Source organism: Balaenoptera physalus (assembly GCF_965194825.1).
Source record: "Balaenoptera physalus genome assembly, chromosome: 3".
Classification (NCBI taxonomy): Eukaryota; Metazoa; Chordata; class Mammalia; order Artiodactyla; family Balaenopteridae; genus Balaenoptera; species Balaenoptera physalus.
Window position 1 is genome coordinate 125,390,201 of NC_138890.1, and position 19,000 is coordinate 125,409,200.

The 19,000-nt window shown below is 35.5% G+C and overlaps 1 protein-coding gene across 2 annotated transcripts in view; it reads left to right on the plus strand.

Annotated features, from left to right (window-relative positions):
• SGTB (small glutamine rich tetratricopeptide repeat co-chaperone beta) overlaps positions 1 to 19,000 on the plus strand; it is a 45,855-nt gene that overhangs the window by 14,438 nt on the left and 12,417 nt on the right. For both annotated transcript variants that reach the window (XM_082457378.1, XM_082457379.1), the window contains exon 5: positions 3,424 to 3,523. In XM_082457378.1, the coding sequence (XP_082313504.1) occupies positions 3,424 to 3,523 (100 nt within the window). The remainder of the gene's footprint in view (positions 1 to 3,423; positions 3,524 to 19,000) is intronic.

Below are 19,000 nucleotides of genomic sequence, written 5' to 3' on the forward strand. Positions count from 1 at the left end.
AGAATGGCTTGTGAACAATATAGGTATGGCTTGCTTCAAGAGAAGCAGATCTGTTGTGAGTAAAACTTGCAAAACAAGTCACTTAAGCGTTGATTATTTGCAACTGTATTTGCTGTGTGTACTCTAGGATCCCAAATTCTTTATGCTTAATCAAAGACATGAAAATGATTTTCAGTATTATTTTTTTATTTTTATTTTTTTCAGTATTATTTTTAACTTTTGTGTATTTAGCATTTTTGAGTTCTTTGAAATTTAATATATGTATATGGCACTTAAGGATTTATTAACTAGCACATTTGATTACTATGTTATTAAATTTTCTAATAGGGACTATTGGAGCATACTTGATTTTAATAAATACGTCACCATTGAGGATCTGTGTTCAGTTTTTATATCATGTCAGTTTTGTTAAGCTATAGAGGCAAGCCAGGTAAGGCCTACAAGATTTGTACTAAGGAACTGTAGGGCAGAGTCCTGATCTTGACCAGTGAATGAGAGCCAACAAAGACCCTGTCCTATAGGCAGAGAGTTATTAGGGAATGTGCAATGTTCTGAAGCTGTACACAAATGGTTCAGAACCATTTTCTGGCCTTTTCTTTAGTTTATACTCTGAAGAAGGCAGTTGAGTTTTTTCTTAAAAAAATTGGTTGGTGTCTAAAAAGGTAGATATGGAAAAGAGTATGCTTTTCCTATTCCTCGGGCATGGTCCTTTCTATTAGGTCTATAAATTACACTCTATCACTGCTTTTAATGGCTGCATAGTGTTCCATGGTACTGTTAGACCATGATATACTTACCTAGACAGACAATTTTGTAATCCTAAGTAACACTGTCTTAATATCTTTGTCTATATTTATTTTCACTATTGTGTGATTATCTTCTTTGGATTATATTAGAAGGTGCTGTGTTTCCTACAAATAGACTGGTTTCAGTTTTCAATTTTTTATTTCCTGTAAGAAATCTTATCACTACAGTGACTTAAAATTTTAGAATTAGGACTTTCGTAAATTACATGTAAAATAAAGTAACAACCAGATCCTCATTGTCATTTGAATTATAGTATTCCCCAAAGAATTTGCATTTGAACTATCCAGATACAAATGCATTTTTCATATATTATTCTAATTGAAACAATTTAATCTGATGTTTCTTTTTCCTTCTACTTAGACTTTTGTAGTGTGTGAAATCCTCAGTGATGTAATATATGCTCCACTAACATTTTGCTTTTGCAGCTCTCTTGTTTTAGCTCTAGTACTAAATGGCAAATTGAAATTTTATTTTTGTCCCTCATATTTACTCCCTCTGCATGACAGAACACTGGGAGACTGCATTCCCTGTAGAGTTTGTTTTGATATAATGAATGTTAGTAAGTTGAGGGTTGGAAGGGGATGCAGGGTGAGGCTCATTTACTCTGGCAGCATGGGTAGACTGAATTACCTACTGCTTTCGGCTTTAACCAAAAGCTCTTATTCTTTGTTACTAAGACATGTCACATCTAAGACATGTTACACATAAAGTTAAAGCAACTGTCATACAGATTTTGCTACTCGTGTGAAAACAAATGGCCATGGTAGACTGTCAAGCATAAGGTTATTCCAGGCTGCATGTTATACTTACCTGAGTTAATCAGGGCTTCTGGCCAGCTAGTGCCTTCCTGGAAGGTTGCTTTCAAATATTTTTGTGTGCTTTGCTTCTGAAGAGCTGCAATAAGATCAGACAAAACCAAGAAGGGTTCATTGCTCTAATTCCCTGCCATGTCACAGAAGTAAAGGCATATCTCAAAGGGTTGTCTTGAGGATTAAAGGAGACAGGAGAGTTCTATGTATAAATATAGAGTGCTGTGCAGTGCCTAGTTATATTTATCTTCACAAATATCTGTGTCCTGAGTTTTTGTATATTGAATATTTTCTGACTTGAAGCTTTTTATCATTAATATCGCTATATATATATTTAGTATCTGTACACTTAGTGTGGTTTACGGGAAAAGACGTACACTAGGTTTTACTGCTACCCAAGAAATGCCATCCCAAGACAAAAAGACCCAATGGCAACAAGAAAATCCACATAACCCGGAGAATTTAAATCTTTTACGTGGAAGAAGCAAATCTATTTAAGTACTGAGGCTAATGTAGTTAATTTCTTGCTCAATCATAAAAGCTATGTAACCTTTTAGCTTCATTTCTTTTTGGGGGTGGAAATCTAAATTAATTTTTTTAGCTTTGAAAAAACAGCTTTATTGAGCTATAATTGACATACCATGCGATTTACTGTAACATGTATGAATTCATTGGTTTCTAGTATGTACACAGAGTTGTGTAGCCATCACCAGAATTTTAGAACATTTTATCATACCAAAGAGAAATTATGTAGAAATCACTTTTTATATTCATTTAGCAATCACTCTTTATATTCATTTCTGCTTCTTAATTTGAAGTAATGTTTGTATGATTTTAGGTACTCTTATCTACCTGTCTTTCCTTTAATCTTACTGTTACCTGCAAATTTACACTCTCCTCCCATTATGTAGCTAATGATCTGTTAAGAAAACAAGGCTAATAGGAGAGCTTCTGGTTCAGAGAAAGCTGGAAGGAATAATAGAGGCTTTTGAGATGTAAACACTTCCTCGTAATCCCAGTGTTTTAAAAATTTCAATTTTGAGCATTGGTTCTTAATAGTGATTGTGACATTTTTTTTCCGTTTAATGGATTACAGAAGATAGCCACAAGAAATCCCTTATTTTGCCGACCAGTCGTTAACGTAGCTAAATTATTGCCAGATGTATCTGCAGAAGCCCTTCCTGAAGATCAGTATGCTGTGGGCTAGCTGTGGTATCTGAAATTCTGTCTTTCTAGAAATTAATCTCCAATAATCTTCTTTAAAAGAGAATCTATCTCTGGAAGGGATAGCACATAAAAATATCTGCCAATGACATTGACATGAGTAGTTTCACTAGCTTACCCTCACCGCATGTTCTGAGGACTTGCTCATCAGCAGGTGCATGTTTTGACAGGGAAGGAATGGAAGACCAGGTCCAGACTGAGATAGTGATTGTGGAGGGTGGTCCACCTGGAATGGGGTGGGGCAGCTCTAAAAGGAAAGAGAGAGATGAAGACAAGGAAGGTGAGAAGAGATTAGGTTTTTGCCAAGAGGTAATCATAATTGTTACACTTACTCACTTATTGAAGTCTGGTTTTATAAGATATTTAAAGATTAATTTTTTAAAGACTCTCCACTGTTAAAAATCATTCAAACACACTGAAAGCTAAGGGGTATCAACTCTATAGTACAATATAAAATTTATTTCCAGTATGAATGAAAAATCATGTTGCTGATCTTCGTATTACTGTAGTTTCTGTGATTAAAATTTATCTTACAGACTTTTTTTCTGTATATTGTACTTACTGTACCTATTGGTTATTTTAGGCAATAACCACATGAAAGAAGAAAATTATGCTGCTGCAGTGGATTGTTACACACAGGCGATAGAATTGGATCCAAATAATGCAGTTTATTATTGTAACAGGTAAACTGGCACTGTTGTGGCAGGTTTACAGTTGTTAAACATTTGCATTAATAGCTCTGAAGGAGTTTTTTATAGCTCTGTAAAATTTGTTTTTTTATTTAGAAAATTTTGAAAGTTTGGAAACGTATAAAAGAAGGAAAAAATAAACTCATAAATTTACCACTTAGAGGCAACCACTGTTACTAATAACCTTTTGGCATATGTTGTTTGATGTAAGAGTAATCAATTTCAGATTAATCTTTATTCACTAGGCATATCACAAACACATCCTTATTTTATTGAAATCCTTCATAAACATTATTTAAATGGATACAAATTAGTCTATTATTACCTCTTAATCTTTTTTATATATCTAGCACCTTTCATTGTGGCTGGTAAACAAGCAGTATTATTTTTTAATAAATTGATAGATGTACCTGACTTTGCCTTACTTTGCTTTGTCCTACTGGTGGACATTGAAGGTGTCCTTTTTATTTCAATATTGTAAAGCTGCAATGAACATCTTTGTTTCTAAAATTATTTTCTGGACTTAAGATTTTCTAGACTTTGTATCTATCCTTGGAAATGCACTCAGTTGGTCTAACAGTATAAACACTTAAAAATTTGTTGATGCTAATTTCAAAATTGTTCTGGCTTCTTTGAAAATATTTTGAAAATTCTTTTCTTCCGCTAGGATATGTGAATGTATCTGTTTTTACCACACGCTTATCAGCGCTAAGTACTTGAATTATTATTTATTATTGTTAATTTAATATTATTCTTATTTTAATAGTGATTTGTAATTTACATTTAATTACTGGTGAGGTTGGACATTTTTCAAATGTTGGCCATTTGTGTTTTTTTTTTTCTCCATAAATTATTTGTACCTGTGCCAGGCCTCAGCCTGTTTGACCTCAGACATTTCTTTCCTTTCCTTTTCTGCCCTTTGTAACAGAGGGTCTGACCCCTGCAGGCTGTATTTCCCAGGCTCCTTTGACACCTGGGTTTTGTCTGTGTTCAGCCGTGGGAGGTACTGGCAGGAGATTGGAGGGCAGAAGGAAGGCAGAAGTTAGGTATTTCTTCCCCTCTTTTTACATCAGGGTGTTTATCCAGCAGGGGCTGCTTCTCCTCCTTGTCTCCAGCTCCCACCTAAGACACCCACCATGGTCCCAGCTTTTTCCAGGTGACATTGGGTTTTGGGCTCTGCCCTCTGTTCTGTCTTAGGGACGGTAATGGCTTCCTGCTGTTGCTAATCTCTGCACTGATGCACAACCCCCTGTTTGGCATCTCAGCTCTTCCATCAGCCATGTAATGAATTCCCTGCACTAAATTTTTTAAATATTAAAATTCCGATAGAACTTTCTGCAGTGATGGAAATGTCCTGTATCTGCATTGTCCAGTACAGTAGCCACTAACCACAGTGGCTGTTAAGAACTTGAAATGTGGCTAGTGCAATGGAGAAACTAAAATTTTAATGTAAGGTCAATTTAAATTAATTAAATTTAAATAACCATATGTGGCTTGTGGCTGCTGTACTGGACACCATAGCTCTGTATTAAAGATAAAATCCCTTTGTCCTAATTGCATAGCTTATTGTTTGCCTTTTAATGTTTTTCATATGTAAAAGTTTTAAATATTTTTGTAGACAAATTTGTTTATCTTTTCTTTTGCATTTTATTACAGTGTTTTTAAGCTGAAAGCTCTCTGCATTTACAGACTTGGCAAATAAGTTTTATTTTTTATTTTTTCCTTTACGTTTAAATTTTGTCATGCCAAGTCTATTTTGGTCACTGATATGACTATTTTAATCAATCTGAAGCTTTTTATGACAGAGATTTATAAAAATTACCTTTTATTATATAGTAAGTTCTTAGATTTGAAAGAGATCTTCAGGTTAATTTGGTCCAATCGTTCATTGAGTTATTTTTTATCATATTCAGGGTATTCATACCCTTATGAGATAGTCCCTTCTCTCCCACCTTTTCTTTTGTGGTTATATCTGTTAGAAAAGTCTTCCTTGACTCTGATTTTGTTTCCATGTAGCTCCTGTAGCTTCTCTCAATTGACTTTATTTTTATTCTTATGGACAATTACAGAATAAGTGTGATTCTTCTTTTTCATGACAGTACCTTACATTTTGAAGTTTGCTACTGTGTTCATTTAAGTCTTTCCTCCACATTAAATGTTCACAGCTTCTTCCATTGTACCTCACATAGGTCAGTTTTAAATCTTACACTTTTGCTCTGAACTTGTTCCAGGTTACCTGCATCTATTACTCTGTAGTTCCCAGAAGTTAGCACAGCATGTCTGGCGTTGGTCTGACTAGAACAGTCTTGCAGAGTGCTCATTTAACCTACTTCTAGGTAACATGGTTATATATTAGTGTTTTGTAGCATTACCTATTAAATTTATATTTTGCTTTGGTTTTATTAAAGCCTGTCCTTTTTCACACACTCTCTCTACCCTGCTGCTCAATCGTACATTCATTTGACAGGTTCTTGCCCAACACCTGCTGTGCACCAGTGTTGTCACAGGAGGTAAAGTTGGTTGTTTGGACTCAAATGCAGGATCTTATATTTTATCCCTATGGGATTTTATCTTGTTAGTCTTTTATTTATATGTCCCTTAATCGTTTGGGATAAATTGTAAAGTACTATATTTGCTTTTGCTCCTAGCTTCATGTCAACCACAAACTTGACAAGAGCACCGTATATGACATTGTATCAGTTACAGAGTCAACTAGGGGAGCAGTCATGGGGAAGTGGTTAAGAGCAGGGGTTCTGACCCACACTCTTTGGATTCTAATTTCTGGCCCTTCCACTTACATGTATGTGACCTTGAGCAAATTATCCTAACATCTTAGTTTCCCCATTGGTAAAATGTGGATAATAGTATTTATCTCATCGCATTGTTGTAGAGATCAAATAGTTAATACATATAAAGTGCTAGGAAAGTGTCTAGTAAAGAGTATTGTACACAGCAGTAACTATTATCATTATTATTTATGCAATCTGGGGGTTTTGCCTTAATCAGATTATGAAGAGAGATCCAAATTTATCGGGGTCCAAATACATTGTCAATTGTTTTTCTCTGAGTTACCAGTCTGGTGGTAATCCCGGTAAAATAGAAAGGAAATGATGTTAGCCTCATAGGACTTGTTCTGAATTAATCTAATGTTATTTTCCTTCTTTTTTTTTTTTTATCTATAACATTTTTTTAGTGAAAATTTAGAAAAATCAAAGAGGTTTCCAGTGAATATGCATATATCCACACCAAGATTTTGCCATTCATATTTTAGTATATTTGCTATATCAATATTTATTCATCTATCTGTGCCTATCTTATTTTTGATGCATTTCAAGGTAAATTGCAGCCATCAGTACACTTTCCCCCTAAATATTTTAGTATGCATGTCATTGATACAGTTCAATATTTTACATTCTTTTCTTTTGAGGTAAAATTTACATGCAATAAAATGCACAGATCTTAACTGTATGTTCACTAAGTTTTGACAAATGCATACACCTATATAACTCACCACCCCTGTCAAGATAGTGAAGATGACCACCAACCCGGGAAGTTCTGCCTGCCCCTTCAGAGTCAGTTGCCTAAAACACTCTCCAGAGAAAACCACTGTTTTGTTTTGTTTTGTTTTTCCACCATAGATTAGATTTGTCTCTGTTAGAATTTCGCATAAAAGGAATCATACTGTGTATACCCTTGTGTGTGAGACCTTTTTTACTCGACATAATGGTTTTGACATTCAATCCTGTTGTTGCATGGTTCTTTTTTTTAAACTGTTCAGTATTGGTTGTTTGAACACATCACCGTTTGTTTAGGCATTTTCCTATTCATAGGCACCCAGGCTGCCTTTAGTTGTTGTTGTTGTTGTTTTTTGTATTTTGTCCAGAATTTAGAGTTGTTATTTTTGGAAGCATTGGATCCATAAGGAATTTAGTTGGCCATACTGAAAACCTACATTTTCTCTCTTCACACACACACACACACACACACACAAACAAGTCACTTTGTTAATCTGTTCTAATAATACAGCTCAGAAAAATAGAAAATCCAAATAATTTGTGGAGAATTAATTTCCCAAGCTCTGCTTTTATGTTTGAATTTTATTCTCTGTAATCAGATGACTAGACATGTTTTCATTTAGCGTATGAAATCTTGAAATAAATACATTTAATACTGCACAGAATGTTATGACCAGGTATAAATGTTATCAGAAAATTGATTATTTATAGAGCTCCATAAGCCATATACTTTTAACTATGAATATGATGAATCTGAGCCTAGATAAATCATTTATTTTTAATGAGATTAGTGTTTGTTAATAGTCGCATGTCCATTAGTACAGTATTAGAAGAGATTCTTGGCAGTACCTGTACTTGCTTTTCATTTAATTATTGTTAAATTGAAATGAATAATTATGCTTCTTTTTTGCATTTAAATAGTATCTTCTTCCCTGAGGAGTTCAGTAATAGAGTATGCAATTTAATATTAAATAATTAGAAAACTTTATTTGTATATGTATTGCAAATATTAAATAAAGCTTTAGGAATTTTTTTTAGACTCTAGTGGTTATAAATATCTCAATAGCCTGTAGTTTGCCAACTACCCCTTGCCATTTTTCTTAGCCAGCTGACTGCCACAAGTTGGAAGCTCAGAATAGCAGATCTAAATCTTTCTTTTGATATTCATTTTCACAGTTTATTACTAATCAAAATATTGTTCACATGTTAAACTTGCTAGGATGAACCAAAGTTTACTTTTTATAGAAGTGACTTTTTTATATGATTAGAAAACAATCAATTGGTATATTTCTTAGGCATGAATCTTTCTTTTCTAGACTTAATCTTCTATTTTGGGCTTTTAGGATCCTAATGATGCTTTAGGCTCAGCTCAGGTACCAGGACAACATGAGTCCTTCCTTGAAAACCTATTATTTAGTTTTGCTTTTATTCTATGTTCCTAGCACTTACTATGATATATAACACTTATATAAGTTTATCATATATGTTCTGCCTTATAATTATATGCATACTTGTTTTATTTCTTCAGCTGAAGGGCAGAGATTGCATCTTGTATCTATTCGTATTCCCTGTAATACCTAGCACTGTGCCTCACAAGAGTTCAGCCAATTTTTGTTGGATGCATGGAAGACTATAGAAGAAATATAAGAAGTTTCCAGTGATGTTGAAGTGACCAGACACTCAAATTAACACTTATATACATAAAACAACAAATGATTTATAGGTCTAAAATATTTCCAAGTACTTTATAATATGAAATGATATTTCATATTAAACTCGCTAGTTTTCCATGTCTTCCGTCCCTAAACAGTACAGATCTTCCTCGACTTACGATGTTACATCCCGATAAACTTGAAAATGTCATAAGTCAAAAATGCATTCAATACACCTAACCTACTGACACAGCTTAGCCTAGCCTATCTTAAATATGCTCAGAACACTTACATTAGCCTCACAGTTGGGCAGAATCATCTAACACAAAGCCTATTTTATAATAAAGTGTTGAATGTCTTGTGTAATTTACTGAATACTGTACTGAAAGTGAAAAGCAGAATGGTTGCATGGGTACAGAATGGTTGTAAGTGTGTCATTGTTTACCCTCGTGATCGCATGGTTGACTGGGAGCTGCAGCTCGCTGCCACTACCCAGCATCACGAGGGAGTATCATGCCACTTATCACTAGCTCTGGAAAAGATCAACATTCAAAATTTGGAGTACGGTTTCTACTGTATGAGTATTGCTTTTGCACCATCGTAAAGTCAAAAAATTGTAAGTTAAACCATTGTAAGTTAGGGGCCATCTGTATTCTTATAGGTATTTCTTTTTTACAGCCTCATTGCTGAGTACATTACCTTACACAGAATCATCTCCTGTTTCTGGGATGGATAGATGGTTCAATGACTGAGTCAATAAATGGAATTAAAGATATCGGAAAAGAGAGTGCATGATGGAGAGAGTTTGTCTGGAAGGCCTGTCACGTGATGGGGAATTTGAGTTGAAGGTGGATTTGGTGGACGGGTAGAACTGGGATAAACAGAGGAGAGGGGAAGGCATTTTAGGTTGGAGAGCATAGTTTAAAAGGCAGAATTAGGAAGCATCAGGGCATTGTACCAAGGAATGCTGGTGACAGCGGGAGCTCTAGAAAGATGGGAACAGAGACCTCATTGTTTTGCATTTTGTTTTCTTCCACCTCCATAAGCAGCATATAGTCATTGGGTTCAGTGGGACTTGACTTTGGTTTGTTGAACTTAGAGTTGAATCTCAGTTCAGCCACTAACTAGCTGTGTGACCTTGGGTAGCCACTAAACCTTTCTGAGCCTCAATTTCCTCACTTGTAAAATAGAGATAATACTAACCGCTTCACAGGGTAGTTGTGAAGAGTAATGATATGTGTGTGTGTGTATATATATATATATGTCATAGTTCTAGGCTTTCAATATTTGTTTCTTTCAAAAACAATGTAATTCCTAGTTGTAGGAGTAGGCTTTTGCTATAATTTATTTATATATGATATACAGTATGGGAAATGTTAGGTACCTGTAATTTTTTTTTGCTTTAATTTCCTATAAAAATAGAGCACAAGTTATATTCATGCTCTCGCTCTAACAAGGTAAAGAAAGCGAGGGTGTCTGAAAACATGATGACTCTGACTGTTTTGTTCTGCTGGAGTTTCATTAGTTATGCCCTGATAACTAGCCAGCAGGGTCAGAGAGAGCAGACCACATTGTTATTCAGTTCAGGCACTGGCGTGTTTGGCTGCATCTCACAGAAGCTTCAAATATAGCCTGATTTCTCTTCCCTTTCCTGGATGCAGATTCAGACGCCTCTCCTCTTTCTTTTGTGAGCTGCACAAATCTGCTTTCATCCCAGCTTGCAGTTTGTGATCTAAAGCTAAAGCTCTCAGTATTGAAACACAGTCATACTCTTTCCTTCTGCCCACTCTTCTTTCTGGGTCTGATTCTCCCTGCTTTATTCCTTGTTTTATTATCAGTATCTGAAGCTAAATATCAGGGAGTCTTCCTCTTTGTTTCCCTTTTCCATATACCTCCCAAATAGCTCATTTGTTCCCTCTTTCATTTCCATCCAGATTCTTAACTTTTGCTAAACTAGTGCAATAATAACTTCAATTGGCTTCCTGTTTCTACTTGCAGTCTCCACTCCAGTCTTCTGTCAAAATGATCGTTCTAAAATATGAAATTAATTGTCTAACTCTTGCTTTCTGTTCACTAGATCCAAATACCGTGATCAGATTTAAGCTCCTCTGGATGATACATCAGATCTTTTATAATATAAGCTCTCTCTTTTCTTTTAACTTTATTATCCTCACTATTATTCTTACCCCATTCCACTCCTCTGCTCTCTATGCCCATATGACGTGAAATTTACTGATTTCCTAAAAATGCCATGTTGGGACATCTGTTCATGCTTTTATGTGCTTCTTTCTCTGCATAGAATATTTCCTACCTTATCTAATTGGGCAAATTCCTGTCATCCTTCAAGACCCTGTTAGATGTTGCGTCTTTTGGGAAGACTTTCTTAATTTCTTCTCTCTTCAACCTCCCCTTCCATACCATGCCCTATGGAGTGGTGCTGTTCAATATGGTAGCTTCTATCCACATTTGGCTGTTCAAATGTAAATTAATTACAATTAATAAAATAAAAAATTCAGTTCCTCAATTGCAGTAGCATATTTCCAGTACTCTTTAGTCACATGTGGCTAGGGACTGCTGTATTGGATAGCACAGGTAAAGAACTTGTCTATCACAGAAAGTTCTATTAGACAGCTCTGCATACAGTTAACCATATCTTTCTCTGTGTTGCCTCTTCCTTTGATATCTCCACTGTTGCACTTATCATACTATTTATTTCTTTACATGTCTGTTTCCCTATTAGACAGTGAATGTTTGAGGGCAAAGATATAGCCTCTTCATTTCTGTATACTTGATTTTGAGCTGGATTTAGCATATTGCAGGCGTTCAACAAAATTTTGAGCTGAATTGATTCAGTGAATTTTAGAAGGGAGACTTGCCTCTACTTGAAGACTTCTAGTGGTGAAACAGTCACATGGCAGCATGTTGCATATATATATTCACAAATAATACATATTTATTATATATAATAATTTTATATGATATATATTTATTTAGGGAAACAAATTTCAACATATTTAATACCTATTTAAACTTACTGGAAGAGTAATACAATGAACATCCATATATGTTTACCCTAGAGTTAATAGTAGCTAACACTTTGCCGTGTTTACTTCCTCTCTCTTTCTTGCTCTCTGTCTCTCTACAAGGGTGTGTTTGTGTGTGTGTGTGCATGTGTGTGCATGTGTGTACACAAATATAAAATTTTCTTGCTGATCCCAAATACTTTAGTTATATCTCCTAAGACATACCCTGCATAACTACCCTACCATTCACATGTAAGAAAATTAGCATTAGTATTGAAATTTCTCCACTTGTCCCTCAAATACCATCTATAGCTATGTTTTTCGATCCAGAATCCAATCAAGGACCACACGTTGCATTTTGATATATCACTTTAGTCTCTTTTAATCTAGAAAATATTCCTGTCTTTTTTGGTTGTTTATTTTTCATGACATAGATTTTTCCAAAGAGTTAAGGCCAGTGATTTTATAGAATGCGCCATATTCTGGATAGGTGTGATGGCTTCCTCATGATTAAATTTAGGTTACATTTTGGCATGAAGCCTACATAAATAATTTGTATACCATTTATTGCATTATATTAGGAGGCCCATAATTTCAAACTGTCCCACTGATGGTGATTCTGAAATTTATATCTTAGGGTGGTGACTACCTATCTTTCTATTACTCCTTTTATAATTAAAAATAATGTATGAGGAGCTTCCCTAAGATGGCTGAGTAGGAAGACCCTGAACTCGCCTCCTCCCATAGGCACACCAAAATTAGAACTGCTTACAGAGCAAATATCTAGGAGGATGACCTGAAGACTAGCAGAAAAGATTTTCCACAACTGAAGATATAAAGAAGGAGCCACATTGAGGAGGGGCAGAGACGTGGTATAGGCAGGATACACAACCTCAGGTTGATGACCCACAAACAAGAAAGATACTGCAACTGCAGAGGTCCTCCTCAAGGAGTGAGGAGTCCAAGCCCCACCTTGTGTTCCTCAGCCTAGAGGTTCTGAACCAGGAAGGCGAGTCCCCAGAAAGTTTGGCTTTGAAAACTACCAGGGCTTACATTTGGGAGAGCTGGAGGGCTGTAGGAAAGAGGAACTCCACTCTTACTGGGCGCATGCAAAATCTAACACCCTCAGGGTCCCAGTGCAGAGGTAGTAGTTTGAAAGGAGCCTGGGTTAGACCCACCTGATGGTCTTAGAGAGCCTCCCAGAGAGGCAGGAGGCATCTGTCTGTCTGGGGACAGAGACACTGGCAGCAGCCATTTTGGGGAGCTTGTTCTACTGTGATGAGACTGGCACTAGGAACTGCCATTTTGGAATCCTCCCTCTAGCCTATTAATGCTGGAGGCTAGCACTGCCTACCAGCATGCCCACAGTAGTCAGCCCACCACAACAGAAGAGTGCCCATGGCCCACATAGAGGGCACTCTTAGATCATATAGCCTGGTGATCAGAAGGGAGCATGGTGTTGGGCCCCATAGCACATCTCCTACGTAAAGCTACTTCTCCAAGATTGGGAGATACAAGTGACCTACCTAATACATAGAAATAAGCAGAGAGAATTAGGCAAAATGAGGAGACAAAGGAATATGTTCCAAACAAAGGAACAAGACAAAACCTCAAAAAAAGAATTAAACAAAGTGGAGATAAGCAATCTACCTGATAAAGAATTCAAGTATTATGATAAAGATGCTTACTGCACTTGGGAGAAGAATGGATGAACACAGTGAGAATTTCAACAAAGACTTAGAAAATATAACAGAATGAAACAGAGTTGAATAATAAAATACAATAACTAGAATAAAAAATACATTAGAATCAACAATAGATTAGATGATAAAGAAAAATGGATCAGCAATCTGAAAGACAGAGTAGTGCAAATCACCCAAGCTGAACAGAAAAAGAGAAAGAAATAATTTAAAAAAATGAGGATAGTTTAAGGGACAATCAAGTGTACTAACATTTGCATTAAAGGGGTACAAGAAGGAAAAGAGAGAGGGAAGGGGGCAGGTAACTTATTTGAAGAAATAAGTTAGCTGAAAATTCCCCTAACCTGAGGAAGGAAACAGGAAAGAAACAGGTCCAGGAATCACAAAGAGTCCCAAACAACATGAACCCAAAGAAATTCACAGCAAGACACATTATAAATAAAATGGCAGAAAATAAAGGTAAAGGGAGAATCTTAAAAGCAACAAGAGAAGCTACTAGTTACATACAATGGAACTCCCATAAGGTTATGAGCTGCCTTTTCAGCACAAACTTTGCAGGCAAGAAGGGAGTGGCATGATATATTCAAAGTGCTGAAAGAAAAAAACCTACAACCAAGAATACTCGGCAAGATTATCATTCAGAATTGAAGGAGATAAAGAGTTTTACAGACAAGCAAAGATAAAAGACTTCAGCACTACTAAACTGGCTTTACAAGAAATGTTAAAGGGACTGCTCTAAGTCGAAAAGAAAAGGCCACAACTAGAAATATGAAAATTATGAAAGGAAAAATCTCATTGGTATAGGCAAACACACACTAAAGGTAGTGGATCAACAGTCTATAAAGCTACTATGAATCTTAAAAGACAGAAGTAGTAAAATTATCTATATCTAAAATAATTACTTAAGTGTATCACAAAATAAAAAGATGTAAAATATGACATCCAAAACATCAAATGTTGGAGAGGATTAAAAATGTAGTGCTTTTAGAACGCACTTGAACTTAAGCAATATCAACTTAAAATAGACTACAGTGTACAAAGGTTGTAGGTATATGAACCTTGTGGTAACCACAAACAAAAGCCCTATACAGATACAAAAAAATTAAAAGGAATAAAGACACAACACTAAAGAAAGCAATCAAATCACAAGGAAAGAGAATAAGAGAAGAAAAAAGAAACAGAGAGGAACTACAAATACAACTACAAAACAATGAACAAAATGGCAGTAAGTACATACCTATCAATAATTACTTTAAATGTAAGTGGACTCTATGCTCCAGTCAGAAGACTTAGGGTGGCTGAATAGAGAAAAGAACAAGACCCATATACATGCTGCCTACAAGAGACTCAATTCACATATAAAAACACACACAGACTGAAAGTGAAGGGATGGCAAAAGGTATTCAATGAAAATGGAAATGAAAAGAAAGTTGGGGTAGTAATACAAATGTGAGACAAAATAGACTTTAATACAAAGGCTGTAACTAGAGACAGGAAAGGACATTACATAATGATAAAGAAATCAACCCAACAAGAAGATATAATTGTGAATATATATGCACCCAACATAGGAGCACCTAAATACATAAAGCAAATATTAACATAAAGGGAGAAATTTTTAGTAATACAATAATAGTAGAGGACTTTAACACCCCACTTACATCAATGGACAGATCATCCAGACAGAAAATAAGGAAACACTGGCCTTAAGTGACATATTAGACCAGATAAACTTAAATGATATATATAGAACACTCCATCCAAAAGCAGCAGAATACACATTCTTTTCAAGTGCACATGGAACATTCTCCAGGCTAGGCCACAAAACAAGTCTCACTAAATTTAACAAAATTGAAATCATATCAAGCATCTTTTCTGACCACAGTGCTGTGAGACGAGAAATCAACTGCCAGGAGAAAGCTGCAAAAAACACAAGCTTCTGGAGGCTAAATAATATGCTACTAAACAACCAGTGGGTCACTGAAGAAATAAAAGAGGAAATAAAAAATACCTGACAAATGAAAATTGAAACACAGTGATCTAAAAATGATGGGACTCAGCAAAAGCAGTTCTAAGAGGGAAGTTTGTAGTGATACACACCTATCTCAGGAAATTTAAAAAATCTCAAACAATCTAACCTTACACTTAATGGAAATAATAAAGAAGAACAAACAAAATGCAACGTTAGTAGAAGGAAAGAAGTAATAAAGATATGAGCAGAAATTAATGAAGTAGAGACTTTAAAAAAAAGAAAAAAAATCAATGAAACTAAGAGCTGGTTCTTTGAAAAGATAAACAAAATTAATAAACCTTTATCCAGACTTATCAAGAAAAAAGAGATGGCCCAAAGAAATAAAATCAGAAATGAAAGAGGAGAAGTTACAACAGACACCACAGAAATACAAAGAATTATAAGATATTATTATGAACAAATATACACCAATGAATTGGACAACCTAGAAGAAATGGATAAATTCCTAGAAATGTACAATCTTCCAAGACTGAACTGGGAAGAAATAGAAATATGAACAGACCAATTACCAGTAATGGAATTGAATCAGTAATTAAAAAAAAAAAAACAACTCCCAACAAACAAAAGTCTAGGACCAGGAGATTTTCAGGTGAATTCTACCAAACATTTAAAGAAGAGTTGACAGCTATCCTTCTCAAAAATCTGAAGAGGAAGGAATGCTTCTGAACTTATTTTATGAGGTCAGCATCACCAAAACCTGATACCAAAACCAGACAAAGACACCACAGAAAAAGAAAACTACCTGCCAATATCAGTGATGAACATAGATGTAAAAATTCTCAACAAGATATTAGCAATTTGAATTCAGCAAGACATTAAAAGGATCATACACCATGATCAAGTGGAATTTATCCCAGTGATGCAAGGATGGTTCAATGTCTGGAAATCAATCAATGTGATATACCACATAAACAGATTGAAGAATAAAAGTCATATGATCATCTCAATAGATGCAGGAAAAGCTTTTGACAAAATTCAACATCCATTTATGATAAAAAGTTTCAACAAAGTGGCTATAGAGGGAACATACCTCAACACAATTAAGGCCATCTGTAGCAAACCCACAGCCAGCATCATCCTCAATGGTGAAAAGCTGAAGTCATTTCTTCTACAATCAGGAACAAGACAAGGATACCCACTCTCACCACTTTTATTCAACATAGTTTTGAAAGTCCTAGCCAGGTCAGTCAAACAAGAAAAAGAAATAATAGGAATCCAAATTGGAAAGGAACAGGTAAAACTGTCACTGTTTACAGATGACATGATACTATATATAGAAAGCCCTCAAGACACTACCAAAAACTATTAGAACTAATAAATGAATTCATTAAAGTTGCAAGATACAAAATTAATATATGGAAGTCTTGCATTTCTATACACTAGAGATGGACTAACAGAGAGATTAAGAAAACAATCCCATGTATAATTGCATAAAAAAGAATAAAATACGTAGGAATAATTCTAACTAAGGAGGTGTAAAAGACCTGCACTTGGGAAACTATAAGACATTGATGAAAGAAATTGAAGATGACACTAACAGATGGAAAGATATACTGTGCTCATGGATTGGAAGAATTAGTATTGTTAAAATGACCATACTACCCAAAGCGATCTACAGATTCAGTGCAATCCCTATCAAAATACCAATGGCATTTTCTACAGGACTAGAACAAATAATTTTAAAATTCGTATGGAAATAATTTTAAAATTTGTATCCAAAAGACCCTGGATAGCCAAAGCAATCTTGAGAAAAAAGAACAAATCTAGAAGTATCATGCTCCCTGTTTTCAAACTAAACTACAAAGCTAAAGTAATCAAAACAGTATGGTACTGAAACAAAACCAGACACAGATCAATGGAACAGTATAGAGAGCCCAGAAATAAACCCACACTTACATGGTCAATTAATCTACATCGAAGAAGGTAAGAATATACAATGGGGAAGAGACAGCCTCTTTAATAAATTGTATTGGGAAAACTGGACCAGTTTCTCACACTGTATATCAATACAAAAATAAACTCAAAATGTATCAAAGAATTAAACGTAAGGCCTGAAATCATGAAACTCCTGGAAGAAAACATAAGCAGTACACTCTTTGATATTGATCTTAGCATCTGTCTCTTCGAGCTAGGGAAACAAAAGCAAAAGTAAGCAAATGGGACTACCTCAAACTAAAAATCCATTGCAGAGCAAAGGATACCATCAACAAAATGAAAAAGCAGCCTACTGAATGGGAGAAGATAATTTGCAAATGATATATCAGATAATGGGTTACTATTCTAAACATACAAAAAAACTCATACAATTCAGCATCATAAAAACAACCCAATTAACAAATGGGCAGAGGACCTGAATAAACGTTTTTCCGAAGAAGATATACAGTTGGCCAACAGACACATGAAAAGATGCTCAACATCACTAATCATCAGGTAATTGCAAATCAAAACTACAATGAGGTACCACCTCACACCTGTCAGTATGGCTATCATCAAAAAGACAGCATATAACAAGTGTTGGTGAGGATGTGTACCAAAGGGAATCCTCGTGCACTGTTAGTGGGAGTGTAATTTGGTACAGCCACTATGGAGAACAGTATGGAGGTTCCTCAAAAAATTAAAACTACAACTACTGTACAATCCACCAATTTCAGTTCTGGGTATTTACCCAAAGAAAACAAAAACAGTCATTTGAAGAGATATATGTAACCCAGTATTCATTGTAGCATCATATACAATAGTCAAGATATGGGAGCAACCTAAGTGTTCATCAATAGATGAATGGATAAAGAAGATGTTATATATATATGTACACACAATGGAATATTACTCAGCCATATAAAACCCCAAATCTTGCCATTTGTGACAATGTGGATGGATCTAGAGGGTATCATGCTAAGTGGAATAAGTCAGAGAAAGACAAATATTGTATCTCACTTATATGTGGAATCTAAAAAACAAAACAAACAAAATGAGAACAGCTTCATTGATACAGAGAACAAACGGGTGTTTGCCAGAGGAGAGTGGAGTGGTGGGTTGGGTGAAATAGATGAAGGGGATTAAGAGGTGCAAGCTTCCAATTATAAAATAAATAAGCCAGAGGATGTAATATACAGCATAAGGAATATGGTATACAATATTGTAAAAACTTTGTATGGGGAAAGTTGGATACTAGAATTATTGTGATCATTCTGTAATGGATGTAAATGTTCAATCACGGGCTTCCCTGGTGGCGCAGTGGTTGAGAATCTGCCTGCCAATGCAGGGGACACGGGTTCGAGCCCTGGTCTGGGAAGATCCCACATGCTGCGGAGCAGCTGGGCCCGTGAGCCACAACTACTGAGCCTGCGCGTCTGGAGCCTGTGCTCCGCAACAAGAGAGGCCGCGATAGTGAGAGGCCCGTGCACAGCGATGAAGAGTGGCCCCCGCTCGCCGCAACTAGAGAAAGCCCTCGCACAGAAACGAAGACCCAACACAGCTAAAAATAAATTAATAAATTTATTTTTTAAAAAAATGTTCAATCACTATGTAGTTCACCTGAAACGAACATAA